This window comes from Trematomus bernacchii, unplaced genomic scaffold (genome assembly GCF_902827165.1).
Source record: "Trematomus bernacchii unplaced genomic scaffold, fTreBer1.1, whole genome shotgun sequence".
Taxonomy (NCBI): Eukaryota; Metazoa; Chordata; class Actinopteri; order Perciformes; family Nototheniidae; genus Trematomus; species Trematomus bernacchii.
Genome location: NW_022987513.1, coordinates 5,520,550 through 5,544,025, shown reverse-complemented (window position 1 = coordinate 5,544,025; position 23,476 = coordinate 5,520,550). Strand labels below are relative to the sequence as shown.

At 39.9% G+C, this 23,476-nt stretch overlaps 1 protein-coding gene across 5 annotated transcripts in view; it reads right to left on the bottom strand.

Moving 5' to 3' along the window:
- Positions 1 to 23,476, bottom strand: part of abr (ABR activator of RhoGEF and GTPase) — a 126,551-nt gene that overhangs the window by 32,215 nt on the left and 70,860 nt on the right. For all 5 annotated transcript variants that reach the window (XM_034152866.1, XM_034152876.1, XM_034152895.1 and 2 more), the window contains 9 exons: positions 22,964 to 23,104; positions 21,321 to 21,442; positions 18,800 to 18,968; positions 16,517 to 16,636; positions 16,168 to 16,243; positions 15,725 to 15,829; positions 12,237 to 12,311; positions 6,383 to 6,480; positions 5,603 to 5,734 (listed from right to left, as the gene is read on the bottom strand). In XM_034152866.1, the coding sequence (XP_034008757.1) occupies positions 5,603 to 5,734; positions 6,383 to 6,480; positions 12,237 to 12,311; positions 15,725 to 15,829; positions 16,168 to 16,243; positions 16,517 to 16,636; positions 18,800 to 18,968; positions 21,321 to 21,442; positions 22,964 to 23,104 (1,038 nt within the window). The remainder of the gene's footprint in view (positions 1 to 5,602; positions 5,735 to 6,382; positions 6,481 to 12,236; positions 12,312 to 15,724; positions 15,830 to 16,167; positions 16,244 to 16,516; positions 16,637 to 18,799; positions 18,969 to 21,320; positions 21,443 to 22,963; positions 23,105 to 23,476) is intronic.

Below are 23,476 nucleotides of genomic sequence, written 5' to 3'. Positions count from 1 at the left end.
ACACACAGCAGAGTCCCATCTGTTAATGTTGTTGACAGCTATGTGTGTGTGTGTGTGTGTGTGTGTGTGTGTGTGTGTGTGTGTGTGTGTGTGTGTGTGTGTGTGTGTGTGTGTGTGTGTGTGTGTGTGTGTGTGTGTGTGTGTGTGTGTGTGTGTGTGTGTGTGTGTGTGGCCACAGGGGGTGTGTAGCGTGGAAACATGACAGATCACAGCCCTAAATGACAGGGGGGGGCTGAAACAGAATAGATGACACCATGTATTAGACACTCATTTATATGAATACCTACACACTGAAGCATACACACACACATTCACACACACACACAAAGCCTCATTAAAACCTCGGAGCTCCATGTTCAAAACACATACTACAGGAAACACCACAGCCCTGCATGCCCCGGGGGCGAGATGTTTTCATACATAGAAGAAATGTGTCAGCTTTGGAGTCTGGAGACATAAAAAGCAAAAAGAAGTATAAACTAATTATGTTCCCATTTGTGTTGATTCTGTGCTGCACGGCTTTGGTTTTATTCAGACTATATACCAAAAAGAATCCAAATTATATTAACTTAGCCACTTCCCGCATCTGCTTACAAATACATTTCTAATGGCTCTCTCTTCACTGTTTATACATACCGTAAATGATACGAAATGCACTCACCAGGCTATATTTCAATGTTGTGACAGCCCCATGTTGGCATGAAGTTTTGATCGAGTGCGGAGAAGTGAGATCAGAGTTTGAGGCTTGCACTTTCTGCTATGGCTGAGTGCCGCTGGTCCACATGTTTCACCGCTAATTCTCAAGATGGCTCGCAATTAGCCCAAACAACTGCACTTTCACCGATAAAGCCTTCACATGGCATGTAAATGTCAAACTTTGCATCTAGTGCTTCATGTAGAAGGAAAGCGCTTCGTCTCCTAAGTGAGAATGAGAGTGCATTTAGATGCTCGCCCTCAAACTTTACAACCCCACTGCACCCGTATTTTTTAACAGTTACTCCGGGCTAATGCGTGCACCCCCTGTCCAGCAGGCTAAGAGCTGCCAGGAACAAACAGCTCGATCACCCCCGTTGTCTTTTTACTACTGATGCCCAATTTCTCTGGCTTCCATTATCTTTCGTTAAAAAACGATCAGGTTACTGCTTATCGGCGCCCAGCAAAACTGCTTGGATGAAGGGGGGTCGACATGAGCTCTCCCCAGAACAAAAAACAATGAAAACAACCTCCAGCAGTGAAGGGGGGGGGCACGCACGTGAGGGATGATGGGAGGAAAAGTTCAAGAGGTTGAGTTGGTTTCCCTTTGCTGGGGACATTGCTGAAGATGATGACTCGTAAGGAATAATAAGCTCATCCAATGAGCTTATTATTCCTTAGAGAACATCTAGTTCCTTTTATAGATTCACAGTATGAAAAACTGGAACAATGTGAGAAGGACATGCAGTAAATCGAAATGGAATTGAATCATATTATTAATAACAGCATCATGTGGCGTTGGTCGTGAATTCTACGTGCATCAAATTGAGCCCCCCTTTAATTTGCCTATGTTAGATTCGAACAATTAGCTATTAGCAATTACCCGTTAGCAGTGTGCTTATGGATATACAGACAACTATTACTGGATTCAGTTGACACTTAAGAAAATCTAAAAAAATGAAGATGCTCAGGCAAGTTCAGCCTCTTTTAATCTATTATTTCTGAGCGCTTATCTGCAATGGACGTCCAAGATAATTATCCTGAAGATGTGTACAATGTAGCCAAAAATATCTGCACCGTGCCTATTTGTTCGCATATAGCTGAACCCTGACTTAAATAAAGAGTACGCATTTTGATGATCTTAAAGCAGCATACAGTAACTGCACCTAATCATGTTAATATGCGGTTTACATTACAATAACAAACTTCTAGATGTTATAAGAACAATGGCACCTGTCCCTTTCACCTCGTACTTTGATAACCTCAGAAGAAAACGACTTTGAGGTAAATCCAAAGCCTTGAGAAACACTTTCCTTTACCATGTTCCTAAACAGTGCGACAGACTAAACGGCTGCTGGTGGGTGTATGAAAGACAGCACACTCTTCCCCTGATAAGAGAAGAAATAAAAGCCTTAGAGGTGAGCCCACGGGAGGCTGGGATGTGGCACACAGATTACTGGATGAAAGCATTGCTGTGGCTGGGTGATACGATGTGTCCCCGCTACACAAAGCTCTGGGGCTGTAAACCTAAACAGTTACATAAACTGCTCCTCTGAAGAAAAGCACCGACAGCCACAGCCCACACATAATAAGGGTCATTAGGAGAATGGCACAAAACATAGGGCAGGAGAGGAGATGGTTTTCACTTTCATGAGTTCAAGTAAGTTCATTTTGGTGTCCCTTTAGAGCAAGATAGAACAAAATCCCAGCAACTGGAGATGTATGAAGAATCATACTACTGTAGTAATCAAGATACTTTCAGAAAATTCTGATCCTGAAGCATTTGTAATTGGTATTTCCAATATTTTTTTAAACTAGGAGGGAATTCTGAGAGCAAAAAAGAAATGAGAGTCTCGGATTTTAACTAAACGTCTTTAGATAGAGGACAATCAATGGTTACACAACTAAAATATCACTAACAACCTGCAAAAGGGATAACAAGCTGGAGGCAACAACTTTGGGTCCTGATACTGATCATTGTTCCAAATGGCTTCCTCAGAGACATTTAAGAATTAATTTGTGTTGCCAGTTTGAGAGACAGGGGGAGAAAACCCTGATGTTGTTGCCATTTATTGGAGGATTTGCAACGTGACCTTAGAGATCAGAGGTTATCTGCTCAGTGGACGTCTGTTGGCTGAAGGGCTGGAAATAAATGGTTCCATCTTGCCCTGTGGACAAGCAACTCAATCAAGCTAACATGAGTGTGCTACTGTCGGCATTCTCCTACACGTTTCATTCACTGTGTGTGTGTACGTGCACAATGATGGACAACAAAACCTCTGGGACATTGAGGTAGAATAGTCCTACAGCTTCAAAATAAAACCTCTGGCCCGAATCATAACATCTTCTAATGACAGAGCAACAAAGTGAAGTAACAGCAGTTGGGTAAAAAAAGAAAACTTCCAACCCAGTTTGCCCATTTACGGTCTGTCAGTATTCAGAGAGCTTGTTAAATAAATCAGAGGGGTCTCCAGAGAGGAAAGCAAAACATTGGAGGCTCCTTCTAAACTCAGCTTCAGGAAAGCAAACAGCTCGGGTCCAAGTGAAAGTCCCTCTAGGTACTAACTCTGGACTTTGGGGCACACTGGTGTCCTTTACACTAACATGTTGCAAACATGTACAATACTTAAGTTTGTTGCCTGCAAAAACACGGTGCTGTCAGACGAAATACCAAGGATTTCATGTTTCTGTGACAATGTACCAAAAGCAAAACAGACGGAAGTGAGAGTTCCCCTTGGAGGCTAAGTTTATCTTGAAATAACTTAAAATGTTATGGTTCATGGATTAGAAAATTGTAACTGTAGTTCCCAAAACATTGGGAGATTTGGGGATTGTAAATAGGAAGTGTTCTGTTGCTCTGGACTTGGAGCCTAATTCTATAAAATTGTCATCTTAAACATATACTGAATTAGCAAATAGTGTTTGCAGTTTACCCACGAATGTACAAATAACTATTATTGTATTACTTGGCACTGAAGAAAACTTTAAAAGCTCAATTGTAAAAGTGTATGGACTATATATCCTTGCATTCAGAGCTTCAAGATCGTAAAGTAAGGAGAGGATTTATCCTTGTCATTTAATATCATAGATGTCAAAGAAAAGCATTCAATCGTCATATTTAAAAAGAAAATTGACCAAAATCGTTACTTTCTTTTCTGTTGATCGACTTATTAATGCTTGACTAAATATTGCTGCACTGCAAACTTCAGTGTCATGGATACAGTGTCTTTATAAACAAGTCTTGTCTTTAGCTATCATCCCACCCTCTCGGAGTCTGGGATGGAACATGCCATTCCACACTCTCTATTTCTGTTGCTCTTCTCCATCTTCCCCCTCTCACAGCGAGCCAGAGAACATGTGGTGTGTTTATTTGTTTTTTTGGCTGTTGTTGGCTCAAAGTGGATGTTCCCAGCAGCGGCAGCAGCGTTTGTCTCTCTGACTGGCAACTATACCAAAGAGGGGGGGGTCTTACTGTTATACAAGATACACTGCCGCACCAGTGATGAACCACAATAACTTACGTGGAAGGTTGGGATGGTCGCTTCAACTGAGGAAAGCTATTTAAATACTATATTAATCATCTGTATGGTTAGGATGGAAAAATGTGATTCTAAAATCTATTGTCTGTGAATAAGTGCTTTTCTTGCGTTAAGAATTAAATCACAAACACAGATATAGTATTAAATGTGCATACGTACATGCAGAATTATCTTTTTAATCCTCTCCTGACCCCATTAACCCATCACACAGGAGGGCGAGGTTTACACATTTTCCACCAGGTAACACCCAGAATGATTGACAGGTAACTATCCATAGATTTCAATAGACAACGTGCCTCTATTAATCATTTTAGAAACATACAAGGCAATAAGAAGAACAAATGGCAATGCCTTGTTGAAGTATAGTTGAAGGAGAGACGTGTGTGGCGCAAACTCACTCTCATTCCCATATGCTCTTCATAGGAAATCAAAGGCGACACTGAAGGACACAAATCATCAAACTGAATGACAGAAGCATGGAAGCGGCTGGTGCCAAACAGGAAATGCTACAACAAATATGTTGCAGGGTTTTTTTTCCCATTCAAAGAGTGTTTGAAGGATATACAAAAGGAACTTTGGTCTAAAGCGAAACAACACAGATCAAAAGATGTATAAGATACTTTTAGAGATGCATCCTTTCCTTTTAAATGCAAAGCAACTTTAGTGACTCATATTTGCCCCACTTCCTCTCCATGTCAGACAGGAGATTTGTATTCCCTGTGCACTTATACTTCTTTTACCTGCGAATGTTCAGCAACAAACACATCTAGAAAAGTTTGATATCTTCTGTTAAAGTTTGGAAAGTATCAGAAGCAGGTTCAGAAATAACCTGCTATAAGTTCTCCTCTGGCACTGACACATGCATCACTTGAGAGGAACATGAGTTCATTCAGCTGCTCAGAGATGACCCAAATTAATTGAACTCGAGTGCAGAGGAGGAAACGGAAAAGGCTGCAATTTGACTCAATTGCGGGGAAAATGACAGGAGTCAAGCTTCACTTGACCAAACAGATTTTCCACAGAAGTTCTGGAAAAATGGAAATATGACTCTCTGCTTATGCAACGTCCAAACAACAAGAAGGAGAGCAGCAAAACTACCCAGAACCACAGATCCCAGTGTGTAGGCAGGATCAAGTTAACAAGACTGAAAGGGGTTTTTATAGGAACATTTCTCACAAGAAGACAGGGGGACCCCCCTTAAATAAGCTATTAATCCAACCAGCGTCATTAGAGGCCACCGCGACAAAACCACTGTATTGTGCATCGGGGCTAGACAGCTAGTTAAAGTGAGTCATGTGTTGGGAAATGTCCCCGAGAGGACACGGACGTCTCTCTTTGTAGGTGGCATGTTTTCAGCAGCTGTCTCTTACCTGGACTTGCCCCTTTCCCATGATCTTGTCCACAATCTCGTTGTCGTCCTTGTTGAGCAGGCTTTTGTCGTAACAGTTCTCGTAGCACAGGATCCGCAGGAACTGGGAGCCCTCCAACTCAATCTCAAACTCCTAGTCAACGACACACATACAGACAGGAGAGTAAAACATCTGCTTTCATTGTTTATACAGTAAGGCTAAGATACACAAACAAGGATACATTTCAAACCTGATATTTAAATCATGTCACACATAACTTTAAACTTAGCTCGATATTAAGAAAGGTTCGATTTAACCTCTCTTTAAAAAAATAAACTAATTGAAATAAATGAAAATACATTTAAACATTAAACTTCAATTGAAAATGTGATCCAGAATTAGCTATTTTGTCAGCTAAATAAATCAAGTTTCCCTAATAACACGTTTATGACATATTTAGTTTTATGTGTTGCACAATCTTTCTCAAACTAAGACAAACTGTCAGTTTCTTTGCTTAGTCATCATGAGTCAAGTTAAACTAAATAACTTTTTAACTAGCAGCTAGCAAACAATGCAACCCCTCTTTTACATCCTACTAACTAGGTCTTGACAGCAAGTAAAAACGATTTATTTTGGATTATATATAAACCTTTTAATAAACAGAGATTGTTTTATTTTATAACAAAGCTCTGCTAAATTTAAAATCTGGATTTACTCAGTTCAAGCTCTGACTAAATATGATCTTATATTAAATGAATCTGTTAGTGAAACAATGGTACAGTAGGCGTCTTTGTGACTGACTTCGTTCCAATGTGGCTCCATGGTGTCTCTGAAGACGCGGGTCTTGGCCTTGCTGACGAAGTATCCATACGAGTCCACTTCAAGGGTGCAGTATAGATCTAGGAGGAAACACAGGAGATAGACAGATCCATCAGGAACACTGAGCACTGAAAACTCCTGAATAAGCACTCGGGTCTCTTGAGTGCTTTGTCATTGTGACAAGACGCGTGTGTAACTTTATGAGATATTACAGTAAATGTGTCTTGGAAACATATACTGTCTAACAATGGTAGGTCAAATGACAGAAGTCTATTCATTATGTTTTAATCATCCTGTAGTAAAAGTACAGCCATTAAATAGTTATTACAGCCATTTAAACAGACCTTTAGCAGACAATGATGTCATTGTGGGGAGATAATGTATAGTAATTACAGCCAACAGTATTTGTTTTTGAACACATATGTCATGTTTTAATATTGTGAGACTCACACAGGGCTGTGAATAATTATGTTCATTATTTAATGATAGTTGGAAAATAACAGTACTATAGCCTAATCTTTATCTGCAACTGTGCAGAAATAACGGGTTTAAAAACAATGTTTATTTAAAACTCAAACGTCAAGATAATCCATGAAGCTTCGAAACTCTGAACTCTTCAGCACAGCCCTCCCAAAAAGTAACCTAGACCAATAATATATTATCAAAAATAGTTGCTGATTACCTTTCAAACAAATCAACTGATCAATTTATCTACTACTTGCTCCAGATCTATACTGGTGTATCTTATCAACTACAAATTCACTATACATCCAAATGAATGAAAGTACTTCTGGTCTGCTTTTCCATATCAGGACCAATATTTGCAGTGTAAAAATATAGGGAGCAGTCAAAATCAAATAAGTAAAATAAACAGAAACAGAAAGGGCCTTTTGCATCCGGAAGTTCCGGAACCCATTTTCAAGCACAACTGTTTCAAAGTAGAATTTGTACAAAAGCTTTCACAGTGACAGTGAGTACGATTTTAATTCTGGTATCCTCTTTGTATGGAATGTGCACTTGAGATTGCGCTGCAGCGAAGAAGAAGTAGCCCTTTAAAATGTCGATATGTTATTTGTCAGCTAAAGGACATCAATCTCCACCCTGTGTACACATCACTCAGGCCCTCTTCTTCTCTTTACATCCTCATACTAGAACACGCCCTCCCCCGGGATCGGCTCAAACTCAATTCTAACACGGAGCAATTAAGTCTGTTAATGTGTTTCTCTAAATGCTGTTATAGCAGTTCCTGCAGACATGGCTGCCGGCTGTCTGTAAAGTGTCAATAGTCCGTCCCACAGCCCGGACCCCGGTCCCTCGGGTCAGCCTCCATCTGGCAGCATGATGGATGGATGTACTGCTTGACCTTTCACAGGGAGAGTCTCCCCGATTGGGAGCCAGAGACAGAGGTGAAGGTGAATCTCATATGAATATAAAACCCTTCTGCAGTTTACAATGGAGGATGGAAAACAAACAGCTGGGCCTGAGTGGTTAACGTTATAGGGAGATACCAAGCATACCACCTTGGTGAGCAAACATTCACACATGTGCTCATATAACTAAAACTATACAGTACAATGGAACCTCTTTCCATCTGGTTTCATTCCAACTTTGTTTGTTTTCTCAGCATCCTGACGGCTCTGGCATAATTACTACCAGTGAGGAAGAGATTAGCGTCGCTGGTAGGAAGGAGGTTCGGCAGAGTGGCCACCTGGGGGATATTTATAAAAAATGAAGCTGTTATCGTACACTTCCGCTCGTACGGAAGCATAACAACTCAAAGGCTGTGGATTCTGATATTTGACATCGCAAAAATACTAACTTTCAGAGTTTGGTTTAAAACGGATCTATACTGAAGCCCACAGATGCAATTCAGTTTGGCACTTTTGTATGACTAGAAAAACAGCTGTTCAGAGGAAAAAGTAGTGAGGGCATTTCTTTGAGACACCCCTGTGATTCAAACTGGTCTTTTTCCTCTAGCCTGCAGAGAAGAGTGCATTCATAGTGCTGAGCAGCTCCCACTTTTCTCTGGAAATTGGTTTCCTCTCCATCTGAAACGGGTTTATGTGCCCAGGACCTGGAATTCAAACAAGGCCGGGGAGAGCATATTTAGAGAGGTCTTTGTGTGTCCTCACAGCGGATCCAGGAGAGCTTTGAGAAGTAGGACAGACTAAACGAGGCCTGGACGTTTTTATTTTCCTGGCAGGTCAGCGTCAGGCTCCCAGTACGAGGGGGCAGCATGGGGTTTCTGACCCTAAATGCAGGGGTTAATGAATACCATCCTCTTCCATCTCAATTAAACTGAGAACTCCTGCCCTCGAGTGTGTTTTCATACAGGAGGCTAATCTTTGCCCGAGGCTGTGTCGAACGCTCGGTCAAAAGGCGGGTTCACAGAATAAGGATAAGTGATAATCAGTTAAACTAATCAGAGTCTCTGCAGCTACGAGTCACAGCCACCAGAGCCTCTCTGTATGTCTCACTTTAATGCTTCAGGAGAATGTTTGTTTCTTTAAGAGAATAACAAAAGGAGGGAAGAGGCCTAATCAAATTGTTTTCATAGCATCCAGCAGGAGAAAACTAATAAAAGCATGGTGGACAATGAATGGGAATGCATGCAGCCATGGCTGGATTTGATTACACTCCGAAATCACAAGAGAACATTTGAAACCTTGGAGCAGTGTTTTGGCCATTTACTTTTATGGGAACAGTGGCGAGTGACAAAAATGTTGGTTTTGATTCAAGCATACTAGTGAGACCTTATTTTATCTGGTAGCAACTGCGCTATTACTACATTATTAGTTATATCTAGCTAAGCTTTAAACCTCTAGGTGTAGTTGGAAAAATGGAAATAATTTACTTTTAACAACTGTTGTCAATCTGGATGTGAACATGGGCAACTGCAGTGTCACAGCATCAGGTTGCAGTAGCTGTCAAACACATATAGTGGGAACAATGCACTGTGTCACTTGTTGACTCTCACACATACTCAAAAATAAACCAAGAACAAAGTGAAAAAAATGTTTCATCTCTCTAACTCGGTCATGTTTTCCACAGATTTTACTTTATTCTCAGAGTTTTTAGGAGACGCTAGACTCCCAGCTCCTTCCTCTGTGACCCAGTTTGACTACTTTACCCCTGGGCTGGATTTAAAGCCCTTTCCCACTGGGGAGGGGAGGGGTCGTTGTGACATAAATAACTCAGCTTCAATAAAATATTCTGGTGCATGCTTGTGTGATCTTCTAATAAAAAAAGTAATCATAGAAAGGAACAATAGCTGATGAATCTGAACGATTGAATAAAGACTGTAAAGCTATCTATATGATATATATTAAATATCTGAGGATAATGACCCTATTCATGGACGAATATCACATACTGTTCCCACACTGTCATGGAAAAGAGCAGAACATGTTTTCATAATTCTCGTGCAGAACTCACAGGGAGATTACAATAATGGGACAAAAAACAAATCAACACACAGGCTGATTTACACAACATGCCACACAACATCTACATAAAAAGGAACATTTGGATGTAATTTCAGTAATTTGTGGTACTTGAGCATTTAGAGACAATGTCCCCCATCAAGTCTATGTTTCAAGGGCTGTTTTTCAAAACACCCATGAATGAGAAGAATGTTAGATTCTGCCAGAGCTGGACTGGTTTCATAATCAGGACTCTACAGGGATATAAAAAAATACTGCAAACATACATCTATCGCTGAAAGGGGTCAAAACAACTGTATGCAATTAGAAAACAGGCATTGTTTAACAGTAAAGAGATATTGGTCAAAATATTGAGGCTGCAGGTCAATCAACTACAAAAGGATTCATTACTACTCTAAACCAGAACATGGCTTGAAGTTGCATTTAATAAATACAACAAAAAAATATTAATGTTACATGTATTGATATAAAGTAAGTGGGAAAAACTAAAACGTTTGTATTAATTAAATATATTAATTGCATCATAATAGCGTCAATAAACACTTTATATACAGTAGCATGATTAACTGATGATAGACAGCTGTAGTAAATAAAACGTTTGGGTAAACTTGCTCATTTCAGCATCCTATACACACTTAACTACCCACACATGCAAACACACACACATATACACAAAAACAGTCACCCACACAGCAAATTCCTCACCTAAAAACACAGGTGCATTGTGGGTATTGACGTTTTGAACACGGCTGAACAAAAAAATGGAGTGTGATCATCCTAGTATTAAGTGAACAGAAGCATCTGTTATAATTATAATGGAGATGATGAATGGAGGTCATTCAAAAGCATTAGCTGCACATATGGGCTGATTATGACACTTATGGTTTTTTATATATCAGTTTATAATTACATTCAGCACTCTTTAATTCTTGTCGAGTGTCCATGCTATTCGGTCATTTTTTTTGCTCAATACAGTGCAAGAGAAGGTTTGTTTATTTTCTTCACCTGGCACAAGGGTCTGGTGTAAGTCATCTGAGGACTTCCCAGGGGAAGTGTGCATGGATGCTGTTTCAGGTTTTTACTATACGTTAAACAGCATTTACAACATGTGCATTAATTCCAACAACCCTGATCATCACATTTCATTTGATTTTTTGTTTGACAAATAACACCTGCTAAGTCTTATTTATTTGAAGGATAAATGCTTCTGCTGTAATCATCATCACCAAAGTAAGTAGTAACCTTCATGGCTTGCATGCCCCACCCTGCCTCTGTATGCTTCACTGGACACACTGCCATCCAACTGTATCAGTGAAACTACCACACACACACACACACACACACACACACACACACACACACACACACACACACACACACACACACACACACACACACACACACACACACACACACACACACACACACACACACACACACACACACACACACACACACACACACACACACACACACCACACACACACACACACACACACACACACCACACACACACACACACACACACACACACACACACACACACACACACACACACACACACACACACACACACACACACACACACACACACACACACACACACACACACACACACACACACACACACACACACACACACACACACACACACACACACACACACACACACACACACACACACACACACACACACACACTCTTTCATATTTAAACCCCATCAGCTCTCCACACTCCATAGAGGATCAAACAGGCTTTCAGAGGAGAGAGCTTTCCAACCCATTACCCGGGAAATTCTAGCGGGCCAGCTTTCACGGTAACAGAGGAAATCACATTTCTTCATCTCTTTTTCTCCAGATATTTGATATGTGAACTGGTGCAAAAGGACACAAAGTGTACCTCAGCAGCTGTCCGCTACTGACACGTCTGCACGGTGCTGCCAACATAACACTCGGCTGATAATAAACACACATGCACAGCTGTATCTGCACGCATACAAAGGAGCCTTTGTGCAAGGTAGGAATGATCAGAGACAACTGGCATTATGTCTGCCAGCAGTTTTAAACATGTCGTTGTTTCCGTTACATTCTTATGTGCCTGCAGTGTTTTTGTGATGATAAATGAAAACAACCACAGGAATTCCTCTGTGGCTTCCACTTTCTTTTTCTCTCTTCTATCATCTAAACCCTTATAGATGTCCATGTGGCCGTCTCTGTGTTGGGTTAGGGCATGATGGAGACTGCATCCATGTACAGACTGCAGTGATTGACTGGATCATGTGTTCTGCTGGCAGACATGAATCTGCACAGCAGCTATGTGCGAGGGGATGCTGAGCCAGGAGTGTGTGCACAAGTGTGGTGAAATACTGAATATGCCGTTTCTGGACAACTTACTGGCTGAGTCCTTGAATCCTTTGGCGGAGTGGACGATCACGTGCAGGAAGCCGTACAGACCAGGAGTCTCCTCATCTGCAACACAAGCACACAGTTCCTTCAGTCAACACGGCTGTACCAGGGTTTCCACCACGATTATTTCTTGCCGGTCAAGTGTCCGGTAATAATTTATTTTACCGGACAAATTCGAAACTTACCGGTCATGTTTCAATAATAATAATAATAACAATTGTGTAGCAGAGTTTCCATTAGCAGGTAATTACAGGACTATGACCGGTAATATAATGCTGATGTTTAAAACTCAGTTGATGGGGCTCATTTTTATATTGCTTCAGTTTATAAATCGTAACAGATCGAAAAGTTCAGATTCATTTTTCAATAAATGATGCGCTTCCACAAACAAAAAAAACATAATTATTACATTCAAACAAACTACTTATAATAGATGAAGTATATTATTCAAAAGTTTACATTAACTTTGGATAATAACACGGGAATAATAAACGGAACCCTTCCCCCTCTCCTGACAGCCCGTCAGTATCAGACTCATGCAACTCACTGATCCAGTAATGAGTGACCCGACAGTGAAGAATACACATATTTATAACTAGTTTAGCTTGTTCCAGAGGTAGATAATAATATGACATAATAAGATAATAGGACACCTTAAAAAACTGCCAGACTGGTGAAGCCATGATGGCGAGCTTCTTTTGCCGCGCAGAGGAAAGTGTCATGTATTTGCGTCATCTGATCGGATCTCCTGATCAGCCTTTATAGAGAGCACCGATCACACTATTAAGAGTGAATATCGGCGGCCGATCGATCGGAGCATCCCTAATTATTACCGGAACTTTTTGAATTTACCGTTTTTTTATACATTTTACCAGCTAACAAACGGTAATTAACTAACGGAAACCCTGGGCTGTACATAAAGGTCATTCCGAATGAGCGTATGGATACATAAAACCGAAAGAAAAAGGCAATAATTACACCTCTGTTTCTTTTTAATTTTATGAACTTTAAGGGAATATTTTGGCATCTCATATTCACTCAAATAAAATGTTCTGTACAGTACTTCTATTGATTAATCAACCATTCTATTCTTTTTAAATAAAATACATGTTTAGCTGAGTCAATTTATCGTTTGGTATACAACATGTAAAAAAACAAGTAACAAATATCTATTTCAGTTTCTCTTCAATCTCAGTTTTGTCAGTCAAAATTGCAAAGAGATTATCTTTATATTTATTTATTATCTTTACTTCCATATTTGAGGCTGAAAAGATAATTTTCTGAAGTTTGTGACAGAAATTACTTGAACTACTAATCAATTATATATAAATATTTGCTATTATTTGTATCAATTTCTCGACTCATCAGAGCATCTATACAGTATGTGTTTTTCATTTATTCCAGGTCCAAACTGTGGATACACCTATCTTCATAACATCAAATCACTGTTTTCACCCCTTTCAACACCCAGTTGCCAATAGATCTTCCTGGGGAGATATATTAAACATCAGATGGATCTAGCTAAAACATGAAAACAAATGCACCGGAGAATGGCTGAGGAAATGAATTTGAAGACCTAAGTGAAAATGAATTGTTATGACAACCTTTCATCTGAGCGGTATGAGACTTCACATCAACAAACTGTCTTCTGTGATGACAACTGAGCTTGCCGCCCACTGCAGGCTCGTGGGTGGACGTTTTTGGTTTAGTAGCCTGAGATACCCCCAACTCCCCGCCGACAGACACATGAAGAACACTCTTGCTTTGATAAAGGCCTCTGAAGCCTAGCTGTTTCCTGGTAAATAAACTAACATGGAGGGCTGCAGGACTCCACTGTGGGCAGCTGAGAGGAGAGCAACCAACCCAGCAGGTTAATGTGAGTGTGTGTGTGAGAGTGCGTGTGCTTTATGAATGAGCGACAGGGGAGCTTCACAGGGGGAAGGTTCAAAGGTTCAAGTTCGAGTTACGGCTTCGAGAGCGAAATTGGGATCTGTTTCTTTCAATTATCATCCAACTTGAACAATAAACTGTGGAAATCCATGATCTAATATGCGATAATTGATAATCCTCACAATGGAGTCAAATGGAAGTGATTATTTAGGGGTTTTCAATATCATCCATCCTGTTAGTTATGATAAACATTCCTGAAACAGCTGGTCTGCATTTAAAGCCCTACTGTGTGTGTTTATGTTCGCCTTACAATGAGGAGTGCTTTAAATGTCTGAGAGAAGACGTGATGCCTGAGCTCTGATTTATATATCGCCTCCCTGGGGAATAAAAGAAAAACATGAACGACCTGAAGCCAAATGATGGACCTCTTACATAGCAGAAAGGTGAGGGTTTAATCAAGTTGGCAGAGCGAGTTAGTGTGCAAGTAAAAACCTCCTGGAGGCCGCAAAGCAGTGGACATTTTTAACCAAACTACTTCTTAAAATATGTACCCAATAGGACTAAAATCCTTTTGTAGATACATGCATTATTTTCTGGTAGAGTCTCTGCTCTGAGTGCCCTTCTAGTATTATTTTCTTTCTATTTGACCTTAGATTGCGGAGCGTGTAAAATGTATTCATGAATTTCAGCATAACGAATGAATGGTTGAATTGGCACTTAAATTAGAAGGGCACTCAGAAAAAGCAGACCTTCACCAAGGCTGTTGAGAAATAATGAGTGTTGCCCAACAATTTGGATTCTTCTCCAAAATTCAAACAGCACAGAGTGTGCAGGGTTTAAATGTATAATCTGAAATACATACAGGTAAATAAATCCTAAATTGATGTGAGATGGTGACGGGATGTGTTTGAGGGGAACACATGTCCCTAAAGGAAATCTATTTGATCCACTATACGCCACTGTTCGCTGGCTGAAAAAAGTTCCAGTTCCATTGAGGTTAACCAGAATAAGAAATAACAAATCAAGAATGGCTAGGATCAGCACTTTAGAGATATTGGATGTCAAAATAACGACTCACTTGCACACAGACATGATTGTAAAAGAAGCAAACTTCTTTTTTTTCTGTGCAATGCAAGAAAGATTAAGACAGTGTGTCTTTCAGAGTCCTCTGTCTGTCTCATGTGTGTTGTGTGTGCACGTGAAAGCAGAGACCCTTGTGCCATTGGGGGGGGGGGGGGGGGGGGGGGGGGGGGGGATCAGAGCAGGTCGGCCAGATGGCTTTAATGTCACCCCCAGCCTCTGAAAGTGGTGCAACGTGGGGATCTGGAGCAAAAACAAACATTATGGAGCCTAAGAGCTGAGCGCAGGCCACCGGCGGCACACTGCGAGGCATTGACTGCTACGAGCTAGATGAGAAACATATTGTAACCTACATTCTCTCCTGCAGGCCCCCCGCTCTCATTATGTGGCTTTTAGAGTATAATAAGGGCTTTTGTGTGGATTTAAACTCAAATCAAAGAGGAGAGGAAGGAGAGTGTGTGTGATTGTGTAAAAAAAAAAAAGGAGAAAGCAGAAGTGTTTCTCACCGTCTTTGTTACTCGTGACAGGAATGTTGTGCACAGTTCGGAGTTTGAAACAGGAGCTGGTCAGGACCTGGAGCTCCACAGGGCTCAACAAACACGTCTGGAGATCTGAGAAACACACAGCTGAGTTCAAACTTCTACTTTTATGCAGTACAGTCTGTAAAAAGTGCTTTGAAACCATTTTCAGATGGAGGATGCATAGTTGTCTAAGGCAAGGCAAGGCAAGGCAAGTTTATTTATATAGCACCTTTCAACACAAGGTAATTCAAAGTGCTTTACAAAAATGGAAGACATTTTAAAAATGGCATTTAAAATCAGTCATTAAAAAGGAAAGATAATAAAATAAACATTAAAAGAAAAAATACATGGATAAAAGTTAAAAGTTACAGTGCAGTTTAAGATGTGAATATGTCTAAGGTGAGAAAAGGCCAATAGGCAGCTGTTACCTTTCTTCTGGAGTTTCTGGATGCTTTCCCTCCACTCTGACCTCTCGTAATCGGAGGAGAGGAGGAACTGATAGCTCTACATAGACAGAAAAAAGAACGGTCAAACACACATCAACGACTATCTGCATTAATAGCATGATAGAAATGATAAAGAGAGTAGAAGCAGTATCCAGTAGAAAAGCTTTGATGTGAAATGATCTCACACAGTGACAAGATTTTCATTTGGAAAGCTAAATCACATCCATCTCCAAGCGCTTTAATGAAAGAGTCATGTCTCTCTCTAGTGGTGAGACTCAAGTGTTGCAGCTTCATGGATGCAGAGTGTGACAGAATGGGATGAACACTTTACCTTTCCATGTTTGTTGTGGACGCGGAAAGGGATGGTGGGAGAGTGCAGGAGCAGCCAGGACTCCTGCTCATTCATCTTCTTCCTCAGACGGTCCACGCGACTCTGCCCCTTTGGTGCTTTCTAAAACACACAAAAAGACAGGAAATATCTCATTTAGTCCTGAACCTGAGATTAATAGAGAAGTGTTTATCAAGATCAAATAGGAAACATTGCTGTACAGCCTCTAAAATAGATTAAGAGTTGAAGGGGAGGTCGAAGGGGAATACGTGAGATACTGCATGAGGTACTTTCGACTCCATAAGTCAGAATTCAAATCTTGATACTCAGATATGAGACCCTATTTTTACATTCAGCATGTCTTACACTATCTAACAATGTCTATCGCAAATAAACATCCACAAAGCCGCTCACAGAAAAAAAGACACTGAAATCAATTCCAATTCTGGCATGAGATTTATCACATTTTCAAGTCTTTATCAAAGTGATCCTGTCATTGCCCATTGTATATTCATGGGTAAACTGCAAACGGGAACAACTCAATTATTTCTTTATTTCTTTCTGAAAATGTGCCAAACATATTGACAAATAAAGGCTTCAAAAGGGGTCAGGTAGTAGCCCACAGCTTACTAACTGATGGCAGCATTATACTTCCTGTTTACGTCCCCGAATGACTGTTGGTCAAAAAAATATATATAATTTGTTGAAGAGCACATTTTTGGTTACATTTTAATGTTAGAGAGTATTCTAGTTTTTATATATCTGAAATCAAATTCTTAAACTCATCTTGAAATGTTGTCACTTTAAATATCTGTTATTTGTTCTACACTGTATGATCTTAAATCATATGAGGAGACTTATATATGATTGTGACATGAATCCAATATTTGTGCATTCAAAACCTTGGTGCTGAATAACAAAAAACGAATTAAAATAAAATCATATAATACGTTGTAATGAAATAGGAACAACTTAAAGGGTAGTACACTTAATATACACTGAAAGTATATGTCATGGTATTGCATTGTGTCTAGTTTACACACCACTGTATGACCTTGAAACATTAGAACATAACGATTTATGACTTACATGTCATTTTTCTTATCAGCATGGCATCAGATTAATGACATATTTCCTATTTTCCACAAACCACTGTGGATAAACACCTGAAATTGAGCGCCATGCTGGGATAGTCTTTGTATATAATTCAGGCTTCTTGTCAGTATTAAAGGAAAACAAAAACACACACACACATCCTCCCAGCCCTCAGCAGGAAGCCGTGAGTCAGAGCCTGGAAACAATCATCTCAATCTCTCTGCTCCGGCCTCCTCTGACTCTGAACACCAGCCGCGGCCCCTCTCTGAGCCCCGGGTGGGCCACTTTATCGCTGTGAGACGGGAATAACAGGAACTCTCTGCTCCTGGAGCCTTCAGGGTATCGGCCCGGTGTATTACTGTACAGACGGGTAACTGTTGGCGGACCTTGCATCTTTTCTTTTTTTAACCTCAGGCGCTGAACCAGTGTTTCAGCACGGATTAGAATAGAAATATAACACAACATTTGCCAGCAAGTGTGATGCAGCACTTTCGATCTCGGGTGCAAATCAGTTTTGTCCAGTTTGAAGATACATTTCTAGATTATTTATAGGGTTGTATTGCCCTTGCATAAGAGCTACAGCAAAGGCAATAGAAATCTAAAGCCCCAGGCTTCTCTAGCAGTGCAACATACAACATACTTAGAGATACAAAGACGTACAATACTGGGGAGGGTTCCAATTCATACAGCTTCCTGATTGCAGATCTTTAGTATTCCCTGTAACTGCAAGTCTGTTTCATTGTGACTGGTTAAATGTTCTTAACTATCTTCTAAATAAAGAATTGAGACACAATGGTGCAAATAAAATGTACATAAAACATGTAAAACAGAATAAGATGAATAGAATGTTAAATTCATTACTGAAGACTGGACTATTATACTGCTTATTGTAATAAAATATATTTATGATATCTGAGATTTGAAGCACTCGCAAGGGTTTCCCAACATGATACTTGATACCTGACCTGTCCAAGACAAACAACAGCAGTGTATTCCAGTAAGGAATCACTGATATGGGGAAGTCTTGAAATAAAGTTGGTGTATTCCATGATAAGAATCAGGAACATATTAGTCACTCCTGAGTCACTAGTGTTGGTGTTTCTCATAATAGAACATCGGCTACTGATTTGCTGGAAGGTCCCATTTAAAAACAAAAAGGTCTCAAATGCCAGTGAAAACTAAGAGGATTACCTTCTCTTTCTGTATCTCACTCTTTAGGACTGAGATCTTGATCTTCATCTCCTCGATCTCGTGCTCGGGCAGGACCTGGATGCTGGGCGAAGAGTCAGAGTCGTCCAGGGTCTGGAAGGTCAGGTCCGCCAGAGGGATGTACCACTTACACTCATACTGCTGATGGCGACTGCACAGAGGGGAAGGAAGGGGATATAAGGTTTGAGAAGGAGGGTATGAAACACAATCTGAAAAAATTAAAAACTCCTTTTTAAGAATCGACAAAACTGTTGAGGACAGGAAAAGCTGTTAAAATATGCATACCGAAGGTAGCAGAGAATTGTTTTTATTTTTTTAACATCCGGGACTTAATAGAAAATTCTCAATCCAATTAGGTTTGGCCAGAAATGAATTTTCTTTTTTAAATATTCACTTGTATAGTTGCTATGATAACCTTTGAAATGGCACAATCAATATATCTCTGGTCTAATTTTTATAAAGAATTCCTATTTGTCCGTTCACCATGGTGTTAAGACATACTGTATTACATCATTACAATAGAAACATTACAATATTCACAGTTATATATAAAAAAGAAGAAAAGAAAACATGAAATATCCTGCCAGACTTTCAAATTACAGTATTTAGCCAATTGGAAAAACCACATTCTAAGGTCACTTTCTTTTCAAAAGTATGCTAATTTTACCTCAGGACTAATTGTATCTGAATGCATCAAAAGAGGATATACTGTTCAGCCTGTTCATGCAGCTATAATGCAATTTAATGAAAAATGATGCACGCTCAGCAGAGATTACAGAACTGAGAAGATTGATTTGAGTCGTCACTAATGAGACTTTGATTTGCATTCCTGCGCATTCAACTCATTACCGGCATGACACCTTCATCAGAAGCTATTTCAAGCAGTTTGACAATCCACACTGGAAAACAACATTTTCTTATGTTACAGTTAATGTCTTGATTGCAAAAAAAGTGGTCTTCGTTTCCCTCTTACTGTCGCAGAACTGGAAAAATGGGTTGTTACTTTATTTATTATTGAAGTACATTTATTTGACATCCCTCAAAGCCCATCCTGATCCTCTCATCTTTCACCCCCTCCATCATCAACCCCTTTGTGTCTCAATGCTCTCCTCTTTTGTGAAATGTTTTACTCACACTCAGATGATTGATTTTGATATGTTATTCATATTTTCTCTTGTAGGAGCTCAAGTAAATCCATATCTGAATAAGGAATATTTCATCATATCCTTTCAGTAACAATAGCAAGGATGGAACATAAATAAGGATGATATATATTATGATATATAGTACTCTGGAAGTGGAACATGTGGCGGCGGTTTCAATATAATATTCCACAATGATAGAATGGAGATAATGATAAAATGGGATTCAGGATACTCAGTGACCGAACCCAAGGTGACCGACTCCCTGCATGGCTGTGCTGCTCTAACTGTGTGTGTGTGGCCTGTAGGGGGCACGCTGAGATAGCACTCCAGACCATAATGATTTGATTTACAGGTCTGGTAGCGATGGCAACGCTATGTGCTCCTCTGAGCGAGGGGATGGCTGAGAATGACACAGACAAACGGTGAATGTCAACCGAAGTAAGATCCAATCAGACTAACAGCTGCCGCCGTGCTGACGAGGCGAGCGACAGGCAATCTGGTTAAAGTGACGCTTAATCTATGAACATGTGTCAAGCCACATAACACACACAATCCCTCTGTTTGTGTCCTCTCTTAACTTCAGCTCAACAACCTTCTGCCTGTGCGCACATGTTTTCTTGAATAATACCTTTATTCTGGTTCTTTATTCTCCTACGCTGTCAAAAATACCAGAGGCAAAATGCCCCGTTCTCTGCTTTGAGGAGCCAGGATACTCTGTAAAACTCATCCTTTCTGATTCACTGTTAGGGGTTGACATGCTGATGTAGAGGGCAGAATGAATGAAGTACAGAAATAAACACTGAGAAGGTGATCCTAAAAAGGGGATATTTAAGTCAGAGTCGGGTGATTAACCAAAATGACATTTTCATTCACAATTTTGTTTTCTTTGGTTGTCATGACAACAGGACATTAGAAATAAAGTATTATTGAGACTGGAAGAATATACTTTCTCAAAATGTTGAGAATATGTTAAGAGAATATCAGTAGCGTGGGGAAGTGCACTACAGCTCAGGTGATCTTGTTTTGTTTTTTTAATATGATTTATTTAAATGTGAATATAGTATTTCATATTATCTACTTTAAATTAATTTAAAAAATAGAGTAATTAATTTAAAGTCTAGGTCAAAATTCAATGCAAAAACCGATTTTTTTTTTTTTAAGTGCAGTATATGCATTAAGTTTGCAAAGCCAATAAGTTATCACGTTAAATAATCATGGTCTTAATATTGAGCAAAATAACCATGATGACGATTGTCGTCACATTGCCAAGGAGCCCTTTTCAGAAGGCCCCCTCCAAATGCCTCTCCTGAAAAACACATTGTTATGATACTTAGAAAAAAGAGGTAAAGTGGACTCACCCCACAGACGTCTTCTTCATCTTGGCACAGAGCAGCAGATCGGTGAAGAGGAAGACGTGCCGAAGCTTCCTGGAGCTTTCTGATACTTCCACCAGGAAGCCATCCTTCACCAGCTGACGAGCCTACGAACACACCTCATGTCACTTTCTGTTGTCCCAACAACGCAAACACAGTAATGATAAGCAAGACACAACAGTGTTAACTTTTGGCAGCATCGGTTTATAGAAAAAATAAATATTGTGTTGTTTTTAAGGAGATCAAGGCATTTGTATCCAGTTGGATTGAACCTGCTAATTTCAAATGATGGTACATGGGTTTCTTCAAGGTGATAGAGAAATGTTCAGAACAAACACTGACTCCCAATCAGCTCGACATTCCCTTTGCAAACAAATATAATAGTTAAGTGTTTCCTAAAGGGCGGACAATCGCACGTTAGTCTTTTCTTATTAAATGTTTGTTAGATATCAAAGGGAAGGTCCATCAATTGTACACATTAAAAGTCTTGGTGAGTGTTACTGCATATTCTAAAATGTTAAACAAAGCCTTTTTGGCACAAGAGAAAGCTATATATGTTAGAAAGGAAAATCAATAGGCAAAATTGCTGATTTATATACACCTCTGTCAAATGAGGCATGTAAAGTCTATATTATAGTGTATTATCACTAGCTGCCTTTCCTTCATGCTGATTGTGTTCCTCTATCAAGGGTCACACTTACCATGCACCAAATGACACAACACATAACTTCAAGTCAAACCCATTAAACAGGAAAAACAGGGAGTAGTGGGGAACATTCCTGATACATGTATTATAGTAACCAAGCACAGTGTGTGGGCTTTCCCAATTTATTTATAGATCATTAACACTAGAACCGCCAATCGGGTCAATTTGACCCAGAGCTGTTTTTTATTGTATTTAACTTTTTTTCAATAAAATATGAAAGTCTCCCAGTCCGTGACTTTTCCTGAAAGTGTGTTATGTAGCACCCTATGTTGTTAAAAATGGTCAATATGAAGTCAGATTGAAGAAATCGCCCAAAAAATTGCCATTTATACCTATTTCTGCCCAGCGGGCCATATTGACCCCACCCCTTTTCATATACAGTAAACATGACGTGTTGCTATAGCAACGCCTTTTGTCTACTGCGGTTCCTTATAGATTGAGAGATAGATTGAGAGAGAGAGAGATAGATGGATAGATATATTGATAGATAGTTATAGATAGAGATAGAGAGAGATAGAGACAGTCTGTAGTGAAGGAGTGCGCTCCCACCCACGGGAGACTGCTCGCGCTGCGCTCCGCAGCAAACAGCTGTGGGGCGAGTTGAAAGTACGTTATGCTGGCCGGGGTGTCTAAATAATGCTTCTGGGCCAGCGGGCCATTTATAATGTTCAGCCCTGTCATATGAAAAGCTGAGAGTCCACAGATTCTATTGGTATACGTTTCATCCCTGTGCGATCAAAACTCACTGTTCAATAAAAGAACATTTTACCTTGAAAATCAATGCATTCTAATAGCGGGTCAATTTGACCCAGGTGGCGGTTTTAGGTATACAAAAACCTCTGGTGGTTCTAGTGTTAAAAGGACAGTTCCAGGTAGTACTCCCAGATGAAAAGTGTATTCATTAACAAGTCATCACACACACCTCTCCTTTGGGCGTGGTGACGGCGGTCCTGCGGGGGTCGATCTCCTCGTTGATGGAGGAGAGGAAGTTCTGAGATATCCTCAGAGCGTCCTGCAGCAGCGGGAAGTCCGGGTGGTCCTTAGGAGTGTGTTTCAGCAGGTCCTAAAACATACACACACACACACAGGTCAGATTTGGTGATATAATACAAAAAACGTTACTTTAGGTATAATTGTTTGTGTAAGCACTTTGAATTTCTGCTTTAAAAATAAACGTGCTTTGCCTAATAATGTCCAAAAGTCTTATTCTAAAACTCTTTAAAAATCAATTTTCACTTCCTAACAAAAACCCATCCAAGCATGAGCAGAAGTTCTGATTGAATTTGATCTTCTTATTAAAAAAACGTAATTGCACTGCGCAGAGTATAAACGCTGAGAGGATACTGTGATAAACAACAACAAGAAGGCTTTGATTTTTCAATATTGGAATCCTGTGTGTGTTTATGAGTCAGACAGCTTGAGGGTCAATTCCCCC